The 24,984-nt window shown below is 35.1% G+C and overlaps 1 protein-coding gene and 1 long non-coding RNA gene across 2 annotated transcripts; one reads left to right on the plus strand and one right to left on the minus strand.

Annotated features, from left to right (window-relative positions):
* Nucleotides 1–2,505: 2,505 nt before the first annotated feature.
* On the minus strand, nucleotides 2,506–3,641 carry LOC113286166. Its single transcript, XR_003329144.1, has 3 exons — nucleotides 3,546–3,641; nucleotides 2,645–2,724; nucleotides 2,506–2,537 (listed from the first exon to the last, which is right to left on the minus strand). It is a non-coding gene; the product is annotated as an uncharacterized LOC113286166 (long non-coding RNA).
* A 19,298-nt stretch (nucleotides 3,642–22,939) lies between these two features.
* On the plus strand, nucleotides 22,940–24,555 carry LOC113286167. Its single transcript, XM_026534862.1, has 3 exons — nucleotides 22,940–23,326; nucleotides 23,665–23,808; nucleotides 23,937–24,555. The coding sequence occupies exons 1-3, from the start codon at nucleotides 23,072–23,074 to the stop codon at nucleotides 24,330–24,332; spliced, it is 795 nt and encodes a 264-aa protein (XP_026390647.1). The 5' UTR covers nucleotides 22,940–23,071; the 3' UTR covers nucleotides 24,333–24,555.
* The last annotated feature ends 429 nt before the right edge of the window (nucleotides 24,556–24,984 follow it).

Genomic DNA, 24,984 nt, shown 5'->3' on the forward strand with positions numbered 1-24,984 from the left:
TTTCCAAATTGTAAAGAACAAAACAACCACAGGATCATGTTACAAATCAAGAAAAGGGCAGTATTTGAAAGTTTGAAAGAAACCCAAGATAGGTAGAGTACTTACAGTTTCATAAGAAAAAAGACGAGTTGAAATCTGACTACGAGGAGTAAGAGCTCTAACTAGTACTGAAATCGCCATTGATCCAGTAATTTTTGTAGGGTATTAAGAAAGGGTGAAGATCGAGGCTTTAGAAAGAGAAGGTTTACAACAATGAGGGTTTAAGATTTAAAAGAGGGTTTTGAAAAAATGCTATGTTTGAAAATTGAAAAACAAAAAGGACACTGTAGGTTCAGAGCTACAGACGAGAAAAAAAAGAGAAAAAACGGAGAGAAAAATTCTGACAGTTGGGAAAAGCAGAGAGCAGTGGGTATCAAAAATAGAAATTTTAATACACCCGTATTTTTATTAAAGGTGATGAAAATCAAGATATAGAGTGAGAGCAGAGAGGAAGAATACGCGAAAACAACATAGAGTCCATATTGTGTTTATTGATTTTCACACTTTTCATTAAAATGTTGCCTTTATAGGCTACAAAACACTACTGGCTTAACTCCACTAAAAAATGTTGGAGTCTTGCAACAATAGAAGAAACGTTAGATGTATCAAACAACAAATATAAAGAACCGTATCAAACAACTCTACCACGAACAAATTGATGAGGCAGAATCACAGGTTCAACAAGTTGTCCTTAACACATTAGTTAGCGGGTATACTCTAAAGTAATGCTAAATCCCAACGTGCGAAGATGTGTCCAGGATAAGACTGCCCGATATAACTTGTATTAGCACAATACAAGTTACCCACTCTTAAACTCAACAACGGGGATGGAAGTAAAACGCCGCACGAAAATAAAAGCAAGAAGATGAAGAAAAGACCTAGAGATGGTCGCTGCTTGTGTGTTTTGAAAAGAGATTTTCGAGTTGTATTTATAGGAAAATTAACTTGCAAATCAAGTTAGGTTTAGGTTTTTTCTTATAAAACGAGTTTTGTTTCTTGTAAAACAATTAAACACAAAAAAGGAATTTTTCCATAAATAAAACTCTTAAATAAATTATTTATCAAGTTAAAACTTGCAAAAAATAATTTCAAATAGACACGGACTTGGTGCTTGGTACATGCGCATGGGCATGGGTGGAAACATGTATTTTTTGGTCCACCCGCTCCACCTACATTGTTTTACAACATATCCATGAGAACGTGGTGATATAGTGGAGCACCTCTTTAGTTTTCCACAATGTGGGATTAAAGGTTCCATTTCATTCACTCAAAAATGAGTGAGTATCCTTAGATCCTTAGGTCATGAGATCAAACCACACCAAGACCAAAAAATCATTTATTAAATAACTCATTTTCTCCAACAAAGGGTCATGCGGAGAAGAATTAAACAATCCTCCTATGAGAAAATCGTGACAGAAGGTATTAACTTTTAGGAGACACAGTGAAATTAGTTTTACATGATTAAGTCCTAATTGAATTTTAGAAGTATAGAGACAGACAAGAAGAAAGAAATACCATTTTCTAACTCTCCCTTTTCTTACAAGTTTAGAAAGCATTGTCTTTTTTCAGAGACATATTTACATGGTAATAAAGATATACTACAGAAACCAAAATTTTTATCTGATTCACTCAACTGACTGAATGCGCCATATACATTTCTTGCATTGGAAAAACCTAATTCTACAAAGTACTATATATATATATATATATATATATATACATGATTGTTTCTTACGTTTAAGCCCATTTGATTGTCATTAACCTTTCAGCTTTACCTTGAATACTTGGTATGTTAAGCTTGATATCAGCCTTGGAGATCGATGCCTTTTCAATTGCTTCCTCGAGCCTTTTCAGAATTAATGGATCCTCTCGAACGTCAAATCCATGAGTTTTCTTTAACTCTCTCACAATAAATTCCAACAGATTGTCCTCAGAGCCCCTACTAGTTGCTTGTTCCTTGGGTGAGGAAAGAGACGGACAATACGTAGTTCAGAAACTAAGCACGAGAAGTTCTTAAAAACAAAACAAAGCCGATGAAAAAATAGTGAAGTTATACCTTAATGCAAAGATCAAAATTTCCTATCTCTAAGCCTGCCTTAGTAGCTGCATCTTTAGTTGCTTGTCTTTGAGTATAATTGAAGTATGAAGGAACCCTGATCACAGCTCTAGAAAGTGTTCGCCCAAAGGAAGTCTCTGCATAGTTTTTTAAATTCGTAAAAATGTAGGGACCGATATGACTAATTGAATACAGTTGTCCGGTGTCGTCACTCTTAACCTACGCATCTCCATTACGTGTCTCAATAATCTTGAAACTGAATCCTGATTCTTCTGGGATGGCAAAATTCTAAACCTTATTTGTGCCCTGACCACATTATAGTCGATTAACAATACAGAAGGAAGCAAAAATATCAGAACAACATGAAAAGAAGGAAATTTGAAATGATGCTGAAAATTCAACCTGTACCTCTGCGGTTATATTGTTCCCTATGGGTTTTGAGCTGGAGGGAAAAAAGATAACATTTCGTTAAAAGGGAATAGATATGAATAAGAAATACAAATGTATGTCATCTCTGACCGACCATTACAAAATTGAAATAGGAAGCACCTGAACAGTCTCTCTGCCCAACTTGACATCTTTTTACCCGATGGAGAACTCGTCCATGGTGTATTAAGCTTACGGATCAGCTGCATTGACAAAGTGCGCCATAGTGTCAGCAATACAGTTTTTTACTTTAAAGCCAAAAAGAAACTAAACCATAATACGGCATCAACGTTAGGAGCAATGATTTTATTACTTACTACCCTGCTATCTAACAGTTGATGTACAGCACTGTATAACCAAAGACCTTGAGGTGCACTTAAATATGGTTTTTTGTTAGTGAAACTGTTGAATTTGTAGTGTTAACTTTGACGGGTTTCTAACTAAAACAAGGTAAAAACTTTACTCTAATTGCCTCTTACTAGTAGATTATGCAACAATCAAGTTTAGTTTCTTTGTTTTCTAATTAGGTTGATTCAGAATCTTGAAAATTCTTGCTTTAGGAAATAAATGAAGGGAAATGATATTAGGACAGGGAATTAGATACCGGTTGCGGAAGGCGCTAAACCTTGTCCATAGGGAGCTGGGGCATATAACCCTACATGTTTATTTATGATTTAATGATTAGTTGTCTCTAGTCTCTTTAAATGGAGAAGGCAAATCCTTTCAAATGACAATTTCTATTATTGTATATGGTCAGGGTTGATGGTAACCAGAGAATACAATAAACCACTAGCAAGTACTCCCCAAAATTATCTAACAATCAGAGTAGCACTGAATATTATCAACATTCCAGAAAGCCCTAATACCAATACCCACGAAATTACTTAAATTCAACATTGAAATTTGAAATCCCAGAATCGCAAAAATACAAAATGAATGTTATCACTAATCAGGATGCATTATCATGAAGAAAATAAAACCAGAAAACTTTTAGAGAAAGAAAACAAAATTGAGAGATACATACGCTGGGATTGGTAGGAAAAGAGGAAGAACGGAGGACACGACCAGTACGAAGTATTCCGAGCAGGGAAGAAGTAATCGCCATTTAAACCCCCAGAACTATTACTTCTTTAGGGTTTTGAAAACAAGAATTAAATACGTTTTGCAGGCTTGCCTGAGAGGATGTGACAAAAAGACTGAAGAACTAATTGTTCGACGTTTTTCTTTGTTATTTTCGTGGACTGCAAGTGAAAATTGCTGTTCTACGACTGGGTTGTTCGGTTGGGGACTCTCTTCTGACTAGGGACGGCGTTATACGATCATGTACAGCGGCCTCAATGCATGCTGAACGAGACAAACGGGCGAATAAATTTTGGTGTCTTGCCTAAGGCGCCCTTGCCGGGCTTCTTGTTGAGGCTGGCCGCTGGCATATAACATGAGGCTACAGCCTTTTGATTTTGAGGGCTAACAAAGAAGACAAAATCTGATAGGAAGTAAAGTCAATAACCATAAGACAAGGTTAGGTTCGCCCTCAACTTTTTCTCCTTCCCTTGCTCCATTACTTCATCGAAAAAGGCTGGACATCAAGTACACCGCATTGATACTGAGGTAATGGAAAAGCAGCCAAGTCGGGAGTGTTCATTGCTTCAAGTGCAAAAAAAAGGCAGAAGTTGTAGCTTTCTTGCAAGGAGCAAAATGGGCCAAAGAGAAAGGTTTGGCACATTTCGGGATAGGAGGAGATTGTAAAATAATCGGGGGTTTTATCAAAGGAATGGGGAAAATGATGGACCGGAGGAATCAGATACTAATTAAGGAAGCAATGAAAATCTTGGCAGACTGCAACAACTTTTTGGGTTTCAAATTTGTTCATAGAACATGCAATTCTGTGGCAAATAAACTGGCGTTGGAGGCAAGTTAAGTAGTTGGAAGGAAGATTTACCTGCATTCCTAAATATGTTTATTAATTTAGATAAGTTAAGTAATCAGGAAGAATGTAGTGGTAGTACCAACGCGTTGTTGTCTAAAACTCTGAACAAGGCATCTCCTGACTTGATAGCATGACAACAATCTTTTTCCTTTTTGTACTCTGTTTTGATTTGGCTCTTAGTAATGCATATTTTTTATTCTCAAAAAAAAAAATCAATAACCTCTTTTCCTCCTATTTCCAATAACCGCGTACTCAGAAAACTAATTTTTTTTGCCAAGCTAAGTGGATGGACAAAGGTGAATTTGCACTACGGTAAAACTAGTGGGGTGGGTGAAGAAGCGCGCCGGCCAACAAACAACTCCTAGATGGATTGACCGCTAGTATATAACGATAATGTCTTCGGGATGTTAATAGTGTTGGTCATATTATTCCCCTCCAGGTGTATCCTGACTATACATCAATAAATATTCAGAACGAATATGATATTTCTACCGTCTCATACCTCGATTCTCGAATCAATTTGAAGTTCCTAGAAAGATTCCATGCTAGTGTATAACGACTAATTAATCAAACATCTGAGTGTTTCAGCTCTCACGAATTCAAGCATCTGAGTGTACCTCTCACGAATTTAAGCATCTAAGCATTTTAGCTCTCACGAATTTAAGCATCTGAGCACTCCTAGACAGATTCCCATAACACTTCATTCAGTATGTATGCCTACCTTCCTTTAGCAGCATCAAGATTTTTCTTTATATTTGACAGTAAAGTCTTGTTTGAACTTTCTACTTGACCGTTTCCCGGTGGGAAATATGGGGTGCTAAAATTTTGTTGTATATAGTTGTTTCTACGGAACTCTGCTAGCTTTTCAGGTTGAAGTTGGGTTTCATTGTCATCTACTAGCGTTATTGGATAATCCAAGTCTACATATTATGTGTTCCCGTATGAATTTTCTGACATTACTTTTTGTGATTGTTACCGGCTTTCGCCTCAACCCACTTTGAAAAATAATATATAACAACCAATAAGTATTGTATGCCCCCAGTTGTCATAGTAAATGGAACCGTAATGTCCAATGCCCACTTCATGAATGATCAAGGAGTCAAGACCGATTTTTGCTGGAGCATGTATCTTATTGTCGTATATTTGCCATTTATCATATTTCTTTTTGATCTCATCAGCAGTTTCTTTCATGTGTGGCCAGAAATAACCTTGGGATCTTTCCTTTTCGGCTACAGACCTTTTTACAGCATGGTTACCATAGTCTCCTGAGTGTATCTCAGCTAGGATTTGTTCTCCTTGCTTTTTTGTTACACATTCGAGTAGTGATCCCAAGTATGTCTTTCTGTACATGTCACCATCTAGGAGTTGATATCCGGCTGCTTTGGTTTTAATTTTCCTTGCCTCTTGTGGGTCATCTAGTAATTTTTAGACTCAAGGTAGCTGAAGAAACCCTTCATCCAGGTTCCTTCTACTTCAACTAAATTCAAGTTCGAATTCTGAGTCACTGCACCGTATGTGTCTGGCTCATAGATAGATGACCTTTTAATGATTTCAAACTTGATTGTTCTTTGACAAGCTCCACGTATAAATGAACCCAGGAAAGTAAGGCGTTTGCATGTCGCATTTCATTTTTTGGTATCTTTTCGATGCTCACTTTTTCAAATACGAATACTAGAGTGTTAACTTTTCTCTTGTACTTCGCCATTGATACATCTCTTGTTTCAAATTGACCTTCTACTTGCTTTGTCTTCATCCAAGAATTACTAAAAAGTATAAACTCTGTTAGCTATAAACTCTTTATATCCAGTAGTCCTTGGAGTAGCGCTTCATATTCTACCTAATTATTTGTTTGACTAAAGGCCAATGCATATGAGAATTCGATAAACTTGTTTTCTGGTGTGACTATGACAGCTCTAGCTCCACCACCTTTTCTGTTTGATGTGTCATTAAAAAAAATATCCACACTCCAAGTATAGTAAGTGATGAGTCTTCATAATCTGGTATATTCTCATGTTCTGCTTGCACGTTTGGATGATCTTCTCTGAACATTATATCAAAGTCTGGATCCTCTAATGGGAAATCAGCTACAACTTGTGCCTTTATAGCTTTCCTATTTTTGTACCTGATGCTGAATTGATTTAGATGGACTCCCCACTTTGCAACTCTTCCTGTTTTCGTTTATTTGGACAAAATATTTTGAACTGGGGTACTCTGTGACCACTATAATCCTCCAAGTCAAAAAGCATGGTCTTAGCTTTATTGATGAGAAATAGATAACAAAGATCACCTTCTCTAGTTATGCGTATGTTGACTCTGGCATTGTCAGTGACTTAATAATGAAGTACATTGGCTTTTCTTTGTTATCTTCCACTCTTAGTAGTTATGCACTTACATCATTTTGTTTGGTTGAAATGTAGAGATAGATCTATTTACCTCTAACCGGGGTTGACTTACAAGTTCCATACTTATCAAAGTTGAGATCCTCTTGATTTGGATATGACTAGATTGATCTTGGATATTAATTTGTGAGATCTTCCAAGAACTCTTCTACACAATTAGGTTCACGGACTTGTCAGTCTAGCTAGAGATATTGATTATGGAAGAGACTAGAGAAAAACTCTATATACATATTGTTCAAGGATATTTAATTTAGATCTAATAGCAGTTGTATTAGGTTTTGTTCATATAGGTTGTTGAACAAAAAAGTTGGTGGTGTACTTGGTACTCTCTCATTTTTAATTGGTATCAGAGCAGGCAAACACCGTTAGACCTAATAAGTATGTGGTTGTGGGGATATGATTCTATGGATAAGATTTCAATCTCTGATAAAGTACCATCAGTTTTCGAAATTGATGTCTTTATGGGCTCTACTAATGAGATATGATCTTATTCTCTCTATAAAATAGACGAACATTTTGTTCCTATAACACAATTAGGTATTGACAATTGTTATACCTACTATCTCATTGATGAGTCTGACTCGGAAAATGACAAGGAATGAGCCAAAGAAAGTGCTAAAATTCTAAAAAATCTTAGAGTTCGGGATGAAAAGTCAAATGCTCTTATTGTTAAGGTTAATAAAAAAGATTCACGAATAAGGATTATTCCCGAAAAAAGGCCTTAGTGGATAAGGAAACTATCTCATTCGAGTCGCAACTAGATAAAAACGCCTTAGAACTTAAACGTCTAAAGGATGCTCCTCCTAGTCCTTATAACACTGTTTGTGAATCATAAATTTAACCTTATCCATGGCTTCTAGAAAAATTAAGGAGTTAGAAAAAGTGATTGCTGATGGTACTCATGATTCCCTAGAAAAATCTCATTTGAAAGATCATGCTCAACGTGTTCTACTTTGATAAAGGATAAACAGTTGAATTTCTCTGACCAGAAAATAATGTTTATACAAGAAGGGAAGGTTCTTCTGGCGGTACTTGTACCAAGATAATTAATTCTGATCCCATCAACACTCAGAAGCTTTGCTTCTTCTGTAATACATAAGGACATGTTCGTATAAAGTGTAAGCTCGGGTTGGAGAACAGTCGATTCAAAAATCTCCAAAACACCTTAAATCTTATCCTAAAAGGTGTAACTGATTTCGAAATTTTAAACTCTCAATTCAAGAATAGCGAGAGTTGATCACTATATCAAGACATCATATCCCAAGAATGTTAGTTCTGCTTACTCCACTGATAAATGAGCTAAAAACAAGAGTATGGTCACAGGTCACTCCAAGAAGAATTGGAAGAAACCTTCAACTGTGTGGGCCCCTAAAAGTACCCAGTCTACTATAAAGGATTACAAGGAGTTTCCGCTTAGGGAAACTTTTCAACTAGCTAACATGAACATGATAATAGTTGGGTACAACGATCTCATCAACAAGTTACATGCACCCTCAAGGAAAAGAAGACAACTCAGGTAACTGTTCCAACTTCATCTTCTTCTATGATGACAATGAGTTTTATGATAACTTTTTTAAACCTAATGGCAGAAATTCAAAAAGAAAAGTTATGCATAAATCTAAACGTTGGCTTGTATCTCGTGGTGAGTATGAAAATGCCCACCCTTGTGCTTTTGGAGCAACATATATTCAGATACCCATCATCTCCAAAATTCATGTAACATGACGATCTACAATTAATAGGTGTTCTATTTGGTTAAAGTAGTTCTTTCATACGTCTCCTTACACTTTATATCCTTGAACTTTATTGCTTGCAATTCTACTCAAATACTATGTCAAATTGTTACGTTCCATCAAGTTTTAAAAAAGATAAAAATTGACATCTACTTTTGTTGAGCCCCTGCTCCAAGAGATGTATCCATCCTCAAACCGTTACGTGACTGATTTAGTTGAATGGTTCAATGATTAAACAAATGTTTATCATTATTGTCTTTTATGCACCTTCATCATAAGTCGTTGACTTGGTGCATATCATTCACAAAGTCCAAAATGCAATGATTTGATGTGGGTATCAACAAATCTTATGCTTTTTGTAGTATATTCTCTCTGCATATCTAACTCCTAAGCAAGAGACGAGAACATGATCCATGGGAATTTGTATATAACAAGCTAAGATGTAATTTATTCTACTAGATTTATCTAATCATCTGAGCTGATGTTTAAACTTAAGCTAAAGTTGATGGATTTGACATTAGACTATAAAAAAGTAATCTTTCACATATTAATATTGACCTCTTATGTACAATAATACCCTTTTAAGAATACAAAGGTGTTTGTAAGATTTCTTAAGTTGTTTATATTATGCTAAAACTCTTTCACAAGAAAACCGTTCGTGAACTGTTCTACTCAAATGGTAACTCTTATGTTTTTTACTTTGGCCCATCTAAAGTGGTCACCAAACGGACCTTATTTTTGGAATTACCTCTTGAGTTCACCTTATATATCCACGTACTTGGTTCTAGTTAACTCATTCAAGTCTTTTGCAATGAAGCATGTCTCCCACGTCACGTACCTTGTCTCACGAAAACATATAAGAAGATCTTGGTAATGATTGCAATGGTATTTGGTCTAAAAGGAGAAAGAAAAGAACTCTGGTAAAATATGAAGTTGAAAATCCTAATACAAACGAGGATCATCCTGATGTGAACTATTACTTTTCTTACAATCATCAAGATGCAGAGCAAGAATAAATGATTTCTGCTAATGTTGTTTATAATTTCCTAAAATAATTTGAAGAAGAAAAAATTCAACTTGTTGAAGCCTTGAAGGGTCAAGACAGGTTAAAAACTACGTTGAAAAGTTTTCCCCTGACCATATTCTCAAGAAATCACATGTCAATGATCTTCTTAATGAAAAGATTTTCCATGCATATTTCATGGATGTTGTTATTACCTGTTGCAAACTCAAAGCTGATACTGTTTCCAACAGTAACTAATTAGATTCCCTTTTATTTTCTAGTTAACTCCTTGCAGGAATTTTATTTTTATTGTTTTAAGGAGGAACACTAGCTATTGGAGTAGCTTATTATGTGTTTTACATTAGCTATTCCAAACACTATCATCTTGCAATGATTAAAGTTTATTGATTTAAGTTTAATTTTGGAGATGATTGCAATACCTAATCTTTATAGACTATCAAGTGTATTGCTTATATTGTGACATGAAAACGCAGGGATATCAAGTACACACCCAATTTTTTTTCGGCAACCTGTATAGACAAAACCTAATACAATTGCAAGTAGACCAACTAAATGATTCTTAACAATATGTAAATAGATTTTATATCTCTAACCTCTACTCAATCAGTATGTATATAGATACAAGGTTCGTGAACCTGATTGTATATCAGAGTACTTGGACGATCTCAAAATAAATATCCAAGATTAGGGCTGCACAGGAACCGCCCCGTCCTGTGGAACCATACCAGAACCGAAGAAACCTTACCGGTACCGTCCCAAAACCAAGGTCAGATGGGACAGGTACAAGTACCAAAAACCGGTACCGAGTAAAGAGTATGTACAAGTAACGGTACGAGACTATTCTCGTCTTGTCCCGTAGTACAGAGGATATGTATCTGTTGATATCAGGTATCAAATCCAGGTCATTGATAGTAGGGGTTATACCCTTTGTATCATATTCTCTTCCATTTCTCCACATTTCCTTCTTCTTCTTACCTCTCTCATACTTTCCTCTCAGAGAAGAGAAGAGACCATCGTCTCGTCCACCATCTTCTGAGCCACCACACCATCATCTTCTGATCATCGATTCATCATCACCAGATTCACCACCAACTTCTTAACCACCATCTGATTTGACCATCTTCTAATCTTCCTTTTCTATTTACTGGAAGTCTGCAACATGTAATAGCAACTAATAATAGTTTGGGTTTTTGAAAACTAATTAGTTTTTGTTCATTTCTATTTAGTTTTTGTTGATTTCATTAGATTTTAAATTGATTGTAATTTTTTGATTTTTGATTTTAGGGTTTTTGAATTTCTTGTGTGGTTCATAACTTCATATGGACTGATTGTACTTTTGGTTTATTAATGTAAGTTAGGGTTGGACATGGTTTATGAGCTCTCAGTTTAACACTTTAACTTGTATTTTCATTTCAGATGGATGCAAATAAAACTCAAAGTCAAGCTACAGCTGAAGTTGGTTCCTCTATTCAATACAGGCAAGTCTAGGTTTGATATTCTGGCTTGGTGGCAGGCTAACAATAGCAGGTATAAGATACTTTCATGTATGGAAAAGGATATATTAGCCATGTCAGTGTCTTCGGATGCCTCTGAATCAGCTTTTAGCACCGGAAAGTGTGTGCTTATTCCATAGATAAGTTCTTTATCTACAAGAACAGTTAAGGCTTTGCTCTGTTGTTAAAGTTGTTTAAGCAAACCCATTGATCTTGATCTTCTAGATGATTATGTACCAGATGATAACTCTAAGGATGAGGAAGGTAATATAAACTTTTCTTTTTTTGATTTTGATTTATTTGAATCAATGGTTGATTGATATATTAATTGTTGCTTGGTTCTCTTCCCTTTATGCGTATTAGAGTAACTTCAAAACACAAACTGAAATATAAATTGTTGTTGCGGACATCTTGGGTGTGGTTCAACTGTCGGAGGTCTTGGATGCTTGGAGATGGGGTTCGTTTCTTGTCGCAGCAAACTTATGAAAGTGGTGAAGTGCCAAAGCCGAACTGCCGAAATGTTGTTTTTTGCTTTGCATTTTGTTTTTTTTAACTTGAAGTCTTAAACAATTGAAGTTGTTGAACTTAGAACCTTAAAGATATTTCTTAAAGTATGAATTCAGATCTTAACAATTAAAGTTGTTAAACTTAGAACTTTCAAGATTTTTTGCTTTGCTTTGCTTTTTTTTTTTTACATATGCTACAGGTAAAGAACCGGTCATGTCCCGTCACGTCCCGTACTTCACAGGTACAGGTACCGACCAGAGGGAGGTACAAGTACTGAGCTAATCAAAAACCCATACCATCCCGTACCATGTGCATCCCTATCCAAGATCAATTTAATCGTATCCAAATAATTCAATCAGAATTCTGCCAAGTAATTAAACTTGTTATTCATCTTTCAGGATACAAATTCTACAAGAAACTAATCTCGTAAATGATTGTAGTTATGCAGACGTATCTACTTAGATTGAATATGTACGAAACTGTGTAAATCCGATTATAAAGATAAACAATATAATGCGAAAAAGGAAAAACACAAGACACCAGAAGTTTTGTTAACGAGAAAACTGCAATAGCAGAAAAACCCCGGGACCTCGTCCAGATTTGAACACCAAACTGTATTAAGCCGCTACAGATACTAGCCTACTATCAAACTTCATACTGGAATGCAGTTGAGACTGAATCCACCCTCCAAGTGATTCATTTACAGTCGCGCTCCTTACGTATCTTGAACCTCGCAAGGCTCTACGCAATCGATTCCCTTAGCTGACGTCCTTTACGACCTAAGAGTTTCTTCAACCTAAGTGAAGACTTTTGATACCAATCTGCCTCTAACAGATAAGCCTATTTGATTTCCATTTAGATCAAAGATCAAGGTGGGGAAATTTGTTTTCAATAGACAAAGCTAGCAAACCTCACAAATGCGGAACTTACAACTCCGGATAGCAGCCTAGATTCTTAATCACCTCTCAAGAATAATCTTCAAAAGATCAATTAAGATGATGGTGGTGGTGGGAGCGATGGATATGGTAGTTGTGGGAGCGATGAAAATTATTTTGAGTTTTGTGACGTGAAGAAGGAACGATAAAGGTTAAACAAAGAATAATATGAATTATAGTTTTATTAAAAATTTCAATTATACCACTAGGGATATTTGTAAAGGTTCATAAAGGTACTTATGAAAGCCCATCAAAAATGAGGGTATATAACATTCTCAAAATATAAATATCGTTTTTTCGTTCCCACCTCCCGACAATAATTTTCCCTAATCAAGTCAGAACCCATATAAACACCCTCCAAATTCAAAAATCATGTTTATTCTCATAATGTAGGGGATTGCGATCAGGAAAGTATTTATGATCTAGCACCTCAGATCACTCATGAATTTTAGATATTTGAATGTATGTGACCCTACAGATCATAAAAAGACTCATGAATCACCTATATACTAAGTGATTGCTCGTGTACTCGTAAATTATACAATGGATAAGCCAAAAATTGGAGAATATATCTGAATCTTACTAATTATTCAGGACAGTACTGGTATTTGATGTTGCTTAGAACCTCAACAGCGTACACTGAGGAGGTAGAGTGTTCGGCTATGATGAAAGCTATATATGAAATCAGAGTTCTGAGTTTTTCAAATGGATTAAAATGAACTCCATCAAAGTTTCAAATACTTAGGTCTTTAGCATACGAAGGATGTAAGAGTGAGACTCAACTCTCTTGTAATCTGGGTAGGTCATGTAAAATTGTAAAAGCAGCCGCTGATGAGGTAGAAATTTTTGTAGCAAAGTTTGTTGGAAAATCTAAATCTGGCAAAACTATGGTCGATAACTTTTCCTACATCAAAAAAATGTCACTGATTAATTTTTTACCATTGACTTTACATTTGCATTACATGAACGAAAATATATACTCACACTTCCCCTCCTCTATAACTCCTTCTCAGCTTCTCTAGAACCTAAAAAGATAATTCACCGCCATTTAAGCCTTACATCTTTGATCTGGTCCACTTGGGGTCAAATCTGAGCAAATTTCTTTATCTTTCTTGTTTTCTTAGTTAGTAGTTTAGTTTAGGATGGTTTTAGCTTTCGCTTAATCTCCATTGCTTTTAGGAGATTTTTATCCCGGCTAAATTTGGGTCTATGCCACTTAATTGGGGCCTATAGATTACTCCATCTACCTTATACATAATGATAAGGGGTATCTAAATTTATTGAAACTACCAAAATTATCCTCTAAAAAATATTAATATTACTAAATTACCCCCATCAACTCTTAATAATAAACCTAAAACTAAAATCAGTTTTCATTTCTATCTCATAAACCGATTCTTCATCTCTTCTACTCCCTCTTTTTTCTTTTTTTTTTGAAACCAAAAACCGTCGATTATCGACGATCCAAAAACGATTAATCGTTTTCTTTCTTCTATAAAATGTCAAAACCATTAAGATACAAACAAGCCACTGGAATCACTTATCCTAATGACTGTAATCCCGGAATTGTTAAAGCAATTGGAAACAAACCGAAGAAGAAAACGGTTGCTCGTGAAGAACCATCTCTGATCGAACAACAACATGAGGAAATGGGTCGAATCAGGTACTTTTCTATCAACCCAATCCTCTAAACTAGGTTTTAGTAACATGCAATTGCTTAGAAATCAAAAATTTTGAAATCAAAATTTTGCGGGTTTTCCAGAATCGGATTATGTTAGTGTACAAGTAAACCGATCCCGTTTAGAAACGGTTTATGTTCTTGCTCACATAAACCGATTGTTCTGCATGTGAATAGGAATCGAAAAATGTTAGCGTACAAATAGCCAAATTCAGTTATGGTAGGGATGACCGTTGTTTCTGTAACTTTTTTCGTTAGAATCGGATTACATATGTGTTCACAAAAACCGATTGTGTAGCCTTTGAATTCTTATATGCTTAGTCAATAATCGGACTTTATATGTATATCGAGAAAACCAATTAGTGGAATCGGTTTACACTAGCATTTAAAAAATCTGATTGTTGGTTTTATTATGTTAGGAATCGTACTTTATATGTGTATCGAGTAGACTGATTCCTCTAAGAAGAACAACCCATCGTTTCTGTATGTTTTTTTGTTGGAATCAGATTACATAAGCACTTGAATAAACCGATTGGTTATTTGTTATGTTAGGAATCGGATTTTATATGTATATCGAGTAAACCGATTGTGTACCTTGACTTAAAAAAATACGCATTCGATTCCATTGTTGTTTGTCGCTTAACTCCGTATTCTACAGGCCAAACAAGGGCAACCAACAAAAGCAAGCCGGAAAGAAATATAAGAGGAAACATGACCTTGCTCCTCCTAAGCCTTTGGGACCTCGTCGAAAAGACGGTCAAAATTTGAATGCTTCCCACCGAAGGGCCACGGGAAGTAAAGCCAAAGGTATCATCATCAATGACCACCACCTCAACCGGAGCAACCAACACATGAAGAATCTGATTCCGATACACCTAATGAACAATAAGATGGTGATAGAGAAGTTGCCGAAGAACAAAGTGATGAGGAAGTTAATGAGGAAGAAAGTGGTGGCAAGGAAGGTGGTAAAGAAGAAAGTGATGAGAGTGAAAGTGATGAAGAAGAAGGTGAGGATGAAGAAAGTGAAGATGAAAGTGATGAAGAGATAGGAGAAGTTCGAGAACAAGTGAAAGAACAAGTCCAAGGAGGAGGAGTTCAACAACAAGTCCAAGTAGCAGGCGCTCAAGAACAAGGTAAGACAGGTGGTAAGAAGAAAGATAAGCCAAAGAAGAAGAGGAAGAGAGCCCCAAAAAAAAAAGATGTCTGAAGGTGCATTGAGCAGCGCCCAACCTGGTAAACAAGGACGCGGTGGACGTGGTCCTGGTCGTGGTGGGGATGTTCATGAATGAATGGTTATATTCATGTTTATGTCTTTAACTATGGATAGTTATGGAGTCAAAACTTATGTCTTGTCTTAAACTTATTGTCGAATTATGTTTGGTTATATTCCTAGTTTATGAATGACTTAATCTGGTTTCTTTTGAAAATTGTTTGTGTTTGTCCAAGACGCGATAAAATGACCAACTACAATGTGTGAAAAAATGTAGGATTCTGGCATTTTTCAGTCAGAATCGGTTTACATGTACCTATATATAACCTGATTCTGACACTTTCCCAGAGGTTCAGTTTCAGAATCGGTTTACATGTACCTATATGAAATCCGATTGTTATGAATCTGTAATTTTTTTTACTAAGAATCGGTTTACATGTACATATTTGTAATCCGATTTCTATGAAGAAAAGTTCTGTAACTTTTGTTGCCAAGAATCGGTTTACATGTACATATATGCAATCCGATTGCTATGAAGAAAAGTGTTGTAACTTTTTTTTTGCTAAGAATCAGATTACATATGCATTACAAAGGCCCGATTGATGAGAGGCATATTTTATATGATTTTGTAAGGACATAATCGGTCTATGTGGTCATATCTAAAATCCGATTGTGTGAATTAAATTCGAAAAAAATAGCCGTTGAGACTTCATCTATATAAGGACAACATCTTTGAGCCACTCCCACATCACACACTTAGCCTAGAAAATGGAATGGGAACCGTTCGAAGATTTGTGTCTGGTTAAATTGTTTGCTAATACGTTTTGTGAACATCCGAATGAAATCTATTAAATGTTTTGGAAGAGAGTTAAAGAGTTCTTTTACGGGCGTATCGTTAATCCCAATAACCGTAAATGGAGAGACTTGGCTTTTCGATTCCAATACATAAAAAGCGCAATATGAAAGTACGTAAAAGTTAGAAATATGGTGTACCACTATCATCCACGATCTCCTCTTAGGGAAAGTGAGTAATGCGATCATTTTTATACTTATGTCAAAAGTTCACATACTAACATTTAAGAATTCATTGAATTTCAGCTGGAACGTTTCAACGGGCTATGGAGAATTCGTAATGGGGAAACTAAGTTCATTCACCACAAAGAATATACGACGTTGTACTGACGTTCTCGGAGGTTCATTGACGAGCATTTGATGTGTCGAATTCTAGAATTCCCATACTGAATCCTATATATGTAGTGCGCTAATTTCCTAAACTATGCAATGAATATTTTGAATCTGAAAGTAAGGCATTATCGGATTATATGGAGATATATAAACACCGATTTTGGGAATCGGTTTATGTGGGTATTGATTAAACTCCGATTCTGGGTTTACATCGTCATTCGGCATAAACTCAACCCAGAATCGGTTTGCAAAAGCACTAACATCAACTGATTTTGGACCGAGTCTTTTGAAAAATAAAATAAAATTACAAGTGCTGATTATGCATTAATGAAAGTTAATTTCAGAATTAACTTGATTAAATATTATTTAATTATCTGAATTAGCACTAATTTAACAAGGGCATATTAGGTATTAACATAAATAGTGGATAAGGGGTTTCCATGAATTATTTCTTAATGACCCTATTTTGTCATGTAGCTATAGGCCCCAATTTAGCCAGGATTTTTATTGTATTTTTGTGTTTGTTTTTATTTGTGTCTTCTCTATGCACACTCACGGCGTTTGTTTGTGATTTTCATAAATAGTGGATAAGCTCAACCTATCATCAAACTCTTTTTTAACTTCATATATTTGCGTTGATTTTTACTGTTTAATTAGATTTTAAAATCTGAATCTTATATTTTTCTAGATCTAGTTTTGTTTTTAAGTATTTTCTCTTGTGTTCTCTAATTCCTTTTCACTTTAGCTGATTTTTTCAACTAGGGCATTCTCTTTTGCCTAGTTTTGATTTCAGTGAGAGTATTTGAGTTTTTCTATCTCTGATTTGATTTTGGTTACAAACTAGTTTTGGGTTTTGTTGTTCATCTTCAATCTTCTGAAGAGTTTGCTAAAGTGAAAGAAAATGTTTCTTTATGGAGAACAATCAACAACAGCAACAAGGATAACATCTACTCAAGCTATGGGAACAAAGACGGCAGAAATTCAATCAAGATCATCGAAAAATACATCATCAAGTCCTACAACTGTTACATCTCCAAAACCGAGTCAGCATGATCCGTTCCGTTCCAGACACATAAAGATCGATTTAGACAACCTTTGCTACTGTTACTACCATTGTTACTGATACCACCACTGCTACTGTTACAACCTAGCCTAATGTTACTTGGGTCTTTGTCACCCTGATTGCATTAGTCAATCTAAACTTAAAAACTCCAGTTCATGTTTACATGTTCTGATGAACATAGGGTTGGATTCTATCCAGTCATTGTCTTGTGCCTTGACACACTCTGATTTTGGAAACAAAATTAGTTTCTCCCTGAATGTTTGTTCCTCTCATGTGCGAGAGAGAAAAGGGTTATCTGAAGAAAAAAATTAGCTTTCAAAGGATCGACTTACTGAGCAAGAATTGGTGGAGATATTATAAACTGTGTGATTGTATTATGTCTTTGAAAAATCTCTGTAAGGTTTTCCGAGTACCTAAACCGGATCTATCAATATATCTATTGAGGTTTATCTTCCTTTTCGAAAAAATAAATAAATTATATTTTGAACTTTAATTCTGATCATGATTTTTAAAATCGTGCGATTCACGATTCGAATCGCACGATTCGCTCCACTTACTACAAAACCGTTGTGAATCGTATGGGTGAAGCGTTTTTCATGAGAATCGTTAGTCAAACAAATTTGACTACGATTCATGACTTAATTCGAACGTCCAAAATGCGTTTTTCAAAAACGAGAGCGCGCAATTTCGAAGCCATGACCTTTGACGTCACACGGATGTCCTCCAACCAATGTTCCAATTTGGTTGTTGGTACTAAAACTCAATATATTTTATATTTATAAGAATTAAACATAAAAAATCAAATCTTAATATTTATTTTGTATGGTTCAATGATATTTATCGGCATACACGTACGATTTAATAATCAATCATGAATCTACGATTCACAATTTAACATACGATTCGATTCATAAATTTCAAAAACGATTTACGATTCGATTTACGATTTAAAAATCTTGATTCTGATGTTCTCCATATACATGTAATATCAATAATGAAATTTTATGAGATTTATAAAAATAATAAAAAATGATAATGTAATCGTAAATGACAAGTTTCTGTACCGAGAAGGGCGAGCATTTGCGATCAATTTGCAGCTGCAGCAAAATGGCATTCGGTCAGGTACATGTGACTAGAAAAGGATCCCGACAAGATCCTAGTGAAGAGTCAAAGACCACGCCCACAATCAGAAACCTGACAAAGACATGGGCTAGTGCCGCTATTTTATGCATATCTCAGCCATGTTTTGTGGACTATTTCGTATACCAACTCCTCTTTCTCTTTGAGTGAGAATAAGAGAGAGAAATAGAAAATGTATTTGCAGTTTTGATTACATGCTATAGAGCGCCGCTGAAACGTATGACCAGTTTCCACTTGCTTTTTCATAACCCCCTACCTAGTTAGGCACTTCATCAATAGTGTTGTCGCGTATTTTGAGGGTCTTTTTGTTTCTGGTCTCAGTGTTCACATGTGAGGTGACAAGATGTTTCCAATCAGCCGTATATCTTTGGTTAGGCGTAGTAGCATACCGCTGCTGTTTGTTCATCCTTTCCTTGCGCAAACCAACCCGGAAGTGCTCGGCATCTCCCACTTTCTTTCCCACGACGCCGCACCCGTCTAAATTTGAAGCCTGTTTCGAGGCATAGGTATCCAGAAATTAGGAGAGATAAATTATTTAGTTTCCCTTAATTTATTTGGTGGCTTGTTTTTTATTCTTATTTTACTTTTTCTTTTAAAAACCAATTCTAGATCTCCTTTGGATACTACGTTAACTAGTTGGAAGCGCTGAATGCCAACAACGTACTATTACATTAATTGAACGGGTTGCCGTGGCAGCCTACCAGCGAGTCTTATGGGTAATATAGCCAAGGGAGTCGGAGCAGATGGGGGGCGGAGATTGTGTCACAAGGGGATAAGCTAACTCTACCTTCCATGTTAATTCCTGCAATATTACGATGTCATTGGGGGTTTCCATGTTAATTCCTGCAATATTACGCCATTGGGGGCTCGAACCTGGGACCTCCTGAAACGCATGAAACTTTGGGAAACGGGGATGACCAACTGAGCTAGGTGTCCGTTCTTAATTACTTTCTTCCCTTCTCTTTTCCCTACGCCAACCTATTGCTAACCCGACTTCAATTTTTATCGTCGTCGACTAAATGTGGTGGTTCTAATCGTTCTTCTAATCTGTGAATCAGTGAGGAAGAAAGAGTTAAAGCAGAAATCGAATTAAGACGAGTTGTAGACCGAGAACCAAATCCGCATTACAAAGAAATGTATAATGAAAAGTATTTCCCACAAACCTATATCTTTTTTTTTTTGGTGTTTGATTGATAGATTAGGCTTAAATCATAAAAACTGAAATTTTTCGACAGTTACAGAGTGAAGTTCAACTGATAATTGAAAGGAATTATTAGCCGAACTGCTCATTTTTTTCATTCTAAAGGTGCTGATGAACAATTCGGTTGATAATTAACCACGAAAATGATAGTCGAATTTCACTTTATGAAAAAAAAACACTTAATTCAGTTTTCCTATTCTTTACTCGAACCAGATAAACCTAAGTTTGGTTGTTACATAATGAAGTTCGGCTAACTACTAACCTAGCGAACAGTCATCGGCTAATACCTTTAGAACACGTCGTGGAGAGAATTTTGTGGGAGAGAAAAACGGGATATTTAGCATTTTTGAAACCAAAATGTTTTCCCAATACCTCTCTGCTTCCAAATTCTGGCACAATGTATTTGGTGTATCGTAGCATAATACATGAGACTTATTGTGGTCAAGGAAGGTCACTTTTATCGTTTCTAATTTTCTTAAGAAACAAAAATACATAAATTATTTTAAAAAAATAGTACTCCTTATATTTCTGGAAAAGAGTTGTTATTATTTTTCTAATTTAGACTATTTTAGACTAAAATGAAAAAGTAATAGTACATTTTTTCTAAAAATAGAGGTAGTATTTACAATTGCTAAATTATTAATACATTTTTAACATAAAACTAAAAATAAAAATGTCACATTTCTAGAAGAACCAAGATAGTATTGTCATCTGAGCTAATTTGAAGAAAAAAAATCATCATTTTACAAAATTTAAGGTCGGTGATTTTACATCTTAGTTAATCAATTTTAGTGAAATTTATCGGTTCTTTTTTGTAACAAGCTATTTGAAAAACACTTTGGCGGATCAAAACTTATATCTTGATGGAACATGAGGAACATCGTACGGTTTTCTTACGCTAACTCTTATTTGGACAGGGGGATCTTTAATTAATCTGCTAGGCTTGACCTCATTGCGTGGAAAAAAGAGAAAATATCAAAGAAAAATGCAGTATAAAGTACAGAAAATATCAATTGTTAACACAAAACTAAACAAACATAGTTATCAATCATGTTGAATGAACATAGAGTTCGATATGGCTAATGAGAGGCTACCAAAGTTGATATAAGATAGAGAACTTTTTGGTTTGTCTATTTTAGTACACTCCAAATAAATCGGTACCCTCATTAGTAACGTTTCGTAAAGTCAGTTCTCTTGTATAAACTTCAACTGAGCAGAACGTTCAATGTGTAATTCCTTGGGTTAAGATCATTCAGATATGGTTCTTTCGCAAAAGGCACGAAAACAGTCGTTTATCGACCATAAGAAAAGAAAAATAATATCCTAAACAGTCGCACTTTCTTAATCAAATTTATAAAAGATCAGAATGTAACAAACTCTTTGCAAGATGGTCATTTGTCCATTAACTGGAGAGTTATGTCAATATTCACAGTTAATTTGACGCCGCAATTACTTTGTTGTCCCAAAACACTGCATTCAAGATCACCCTCTACTATTCACGGCTTTTCCTCTAGTGTTTAACGAAGCTAGCCTTGTCCAAGATCGTTATATGGCATTCAACGATGGATTAGAGTTTTAATGTTCACTTGTAGTTCTTTTTTTTTGTTTTGGGATGCCTTAATAAATAATATCTAGATTTATTTTAGATTTATCAAAAATTTAGTAGTTTATGGTTTAGAGTACACAGTGACAATGCTAATAGGAATACTTTGTTCGTTCAACTTTAGATGATGTTTTTCGAGTTTTCACGTAGATTAAGAAACGGAAAGAGATATAAAATATTTTTATTCGTGTCATTGAGAAAACTCTTTAATTATTAATTGTTGTTAGTGTGTTTAAAAATAAACTTATGATTCCAAGACAAAATGTTAGGGTATTATTGGTAGTTTTGTGGAAAGAATATGAAAACTATCAAGTAAGAGCAGTTCCTATGGACTCAACAAATCAAAGATTTGTTCATTTTTATCCCACCATGGACTCAACAAACATGAAAAACAGATGAATAAACCAACAAATTGAGTGAGTTGGAAGAAGAGGCGCTGGTGTAAAGGAAGGCTGGGCGATCGTGGAACACTCACTGGCGGTGTTACCAAAAACGCGCAGACCATCATTACATGCCCGCGACTCTTCTACTCACGCTAAGTACAACACCCGATTTATTTACTACTTTTTATCCTATTTTATCTTATTTTATCCTATTTTATCTCATTTCATCCTATTTTATTTCACTAAAATATTACTACCTCCGTTTCTGGAAAAAAAGATACTTTCACTTTTTCATTTCAGCCTAAAAATTTCTGGAAAAGAGATATTTTCAAATTTTCAATTTAGCCTATTTTTAGGCTGAAATGAAAAAATGAAAGTATCTTTTTTCCCAGAAAGGAATGGAGTATATTTTATATTTTACCTTTATCCTACAAAACATTTTATATTAAAAAGAAATATCAGTGGGGTTCGGGAAACCAAATTTGTTCATTTTTTTGTTCATCCACGTGCTCAACAAAAAAACATATTTGCTGATTACCATAGAAATTGCCCTAATATGGAACAAAAAAAATAACTCTAAACACTCGTCTAAAATGGAACATAGAGAATAGTATTTAATCGCGCTTTAATGAAGTTTTAGTAAGTTAATATCCAGCTCTTTAGACCATTTCTTAAAACTAAACTTACAAGTGAAATTCGAGTAGGCACACCTCAAATAGGAAAAATAAACCGCTGACCTCTAAATTTGGCAAAAATAAAATGGATAGGCAACCTACAAAATCACATTTTCATTTGAGGCAAGAAAAGAATTCAATATAATAACAATTACTAATATTAATTCCTCCACGAAATTATGAAAAAAGCAAATAATTTAGTCGTATCTTTTATTCTCTCTTTTGAATTTTTTCCTCGTCTCATCAGCAGTTCAGTATTCAGAGTCCCACACTCTGAAATATTTAATAATTCTTCCGCTCCTCATTGTCCTCAAATCGAAATCAATAACTTCTGTTTGCTTTCCTCTCTTCCTTTTACTTGCTAAGTTGTAGTAGTCTCACACTTCTCCAAAGAGATGGAGCAACTTCAAGAACCTTATTCATGGATATTCTCACTTTTATCAGAAAAATTCTTCAACCCATGTCTTCTCCACGAGTATTATAAGAAAAATGAGAAGAATATCTTTTGTATAGACTGCTGTACAACTATCTGTACTCATTGTCTTTGCTTCCACACCTCTCATCGATTGCTTCAGGTCCGCCGGTATGTTTACCAGGATGTCATCAGACTCGATGACATGGAAAAATTGTTCGATTGCAGTTTTATTCAGGTAAATTATATTCATAGGAAATCAAAACTCACGAATTTAGCTAGATTTTGTATAATTTGATAAATTCTCGATGATCATGTCATTTTTTTCCTCTATACTTGTTTGCTCTGTTCTTTCAAATTCGTAGGTCTTAAATTGTTGAAAAAAGTATCCATTTCCCAATTATGGATACTGATCAATTCTTCCATTATCTTGGAGTATTGAAAAATATTTGATTTTTATATAATTCAATTCTGTCTTCTTGATCAATTCCCCATCTTGTTTTTCTCTTCCTAAAACAATGAATTGAACATGGGTTCTGTTTGATTTTTTGTTTTTGGTGTATTATGGTGATGAAGTCTTACAGCACAAACAATGCAAAAGTGATATTTCTAAATCAAAGACCACAAACGCGCCCTTTCAGAAGTAGCTCTGGTTCAGTCTGCTTCAGTTGCGATAGAAGTCTTCAAGATTTTAACCGTTTCTGCTCTCTAGATTGCAAGGTAAACCCCAAATATAAAACATAATTTAAAATTTTATTTCTTAATTTTTAAAATTTTATTTCTTAATCAGATAATGTTTAGAAATTTTCTGGGTTTAATTTGTTTTTGCGGATGATGATGATGATCAGGTGCAATATCTAGGATCAAGTGAAGAAGGTTGTATCTCGAGATATTTCTACGACTGTGATTACTTAACATTATCTGATTCCAACGCCCAATTCGATGCTGTAAAAGAGATAGATTATGATGACGATGAGGATGACGATCAAAAGAGTGGTCAGATGACTCCTACGTCGGTTTTGGACGGTGGGATGTTGATGATAAACATGATGACGTCGTCGAGTTCAAGTAGTAACGGAAATTTCGGGGGGGTTTCAACAGTTCGGTATAGTGTTAGGCCAGATAACGTTACGAGGAAAAAGAGAAGCGCTATGTTTGTGGCGGGAAATGTATGTTACCGAAATACCCCTCGTTCTGTCTGTAATAAACGAAAGGGTGTTCCTTTTCGTAGTCCTTTCTTCTGATCAAAAGTCATATAGCACGGGAAGGAAAACAGAGGAAAAAAACAAATAAAAGAAAGCTGTGTAGCTATTTTTTTCTTTATCTTTTTTCTTGGATTTTATGTTTAAGATTATCGGCTGTAATATTTTGCTAATTTTTTCTCCAAAAAATTGAAAGTGTACCAAATAAGAGATGGACTTAGAACTTGGAAGGACACAATATGTCAATATAGTTTTGGTTTCTTTATGGTTCTTCTTATTTTATTATAATGCAGTGAAATCTCACAAAATATTCATAAGATGGTGACTACTGAGTACTGACTACTGACTACTAAATACAGCAACTGATTAAACTAAAAAAAGCCTAAATAGGGATTAGGGACATGATGTTTTTCTTAGTCCACTAATCATTTTTCTTAATGACACACATCTGCAAAGTTGTTGAGGGCAAAACAGGAAATACAAAAGTGTTGCTGTGAATTTATAAGTTACGGCCCATCTATGGGGTTCTGCTAATCAGTAGAAGATGCATCTAATCAAAGCGTAGTGGGGCCATGGACATACTTATGATGAGATCCGATTAGATTTTAGCTTTACAGATTGATGAAAATTAGATGCAGCTAGTTTTCAAAGAATGTCATGCTAACCTTTGCTTCTTTGGTTTCCTACTTGATCA

The sequence above is a fragment of the Papaver somniferum genome, chromosome 6 (assembly GCF_003573695.1).
Source record: "Papaver somniferum cultivar HN1 chromosome 6, ASM357369v1, whole genome shotgun sequence".
NCBI classification, from domain to species: Eukaryota; Viridiplantae; Streptophyta; class Magnoliopsida; order Ranunculales; family Papaveraceae; genus Papaver; species Papaver somniferum.

Coding starts and splice junctions, on each gene's coding strand:
- LOC113286167 (XM_026534862.1), top strand. CDS start 23,072: ATGGAGCAACTTCAAGAACCTTATTCATGGATATTCTCACTTTTATCA. Junction 23,327..23,664: donor TCGATTGCAGTTTTATTCAG/GTAAATTATATT, acceptor ATGGTGATGAAG/TCTTACAGCACAAACAATGC. Junction 23,809..23,936: donor TCTGCTCTCTAGATTGCAAG/GTAAACCCCAAA, acceptor GATGATGATCAG/GTGCAATATCTAGGATCAAG.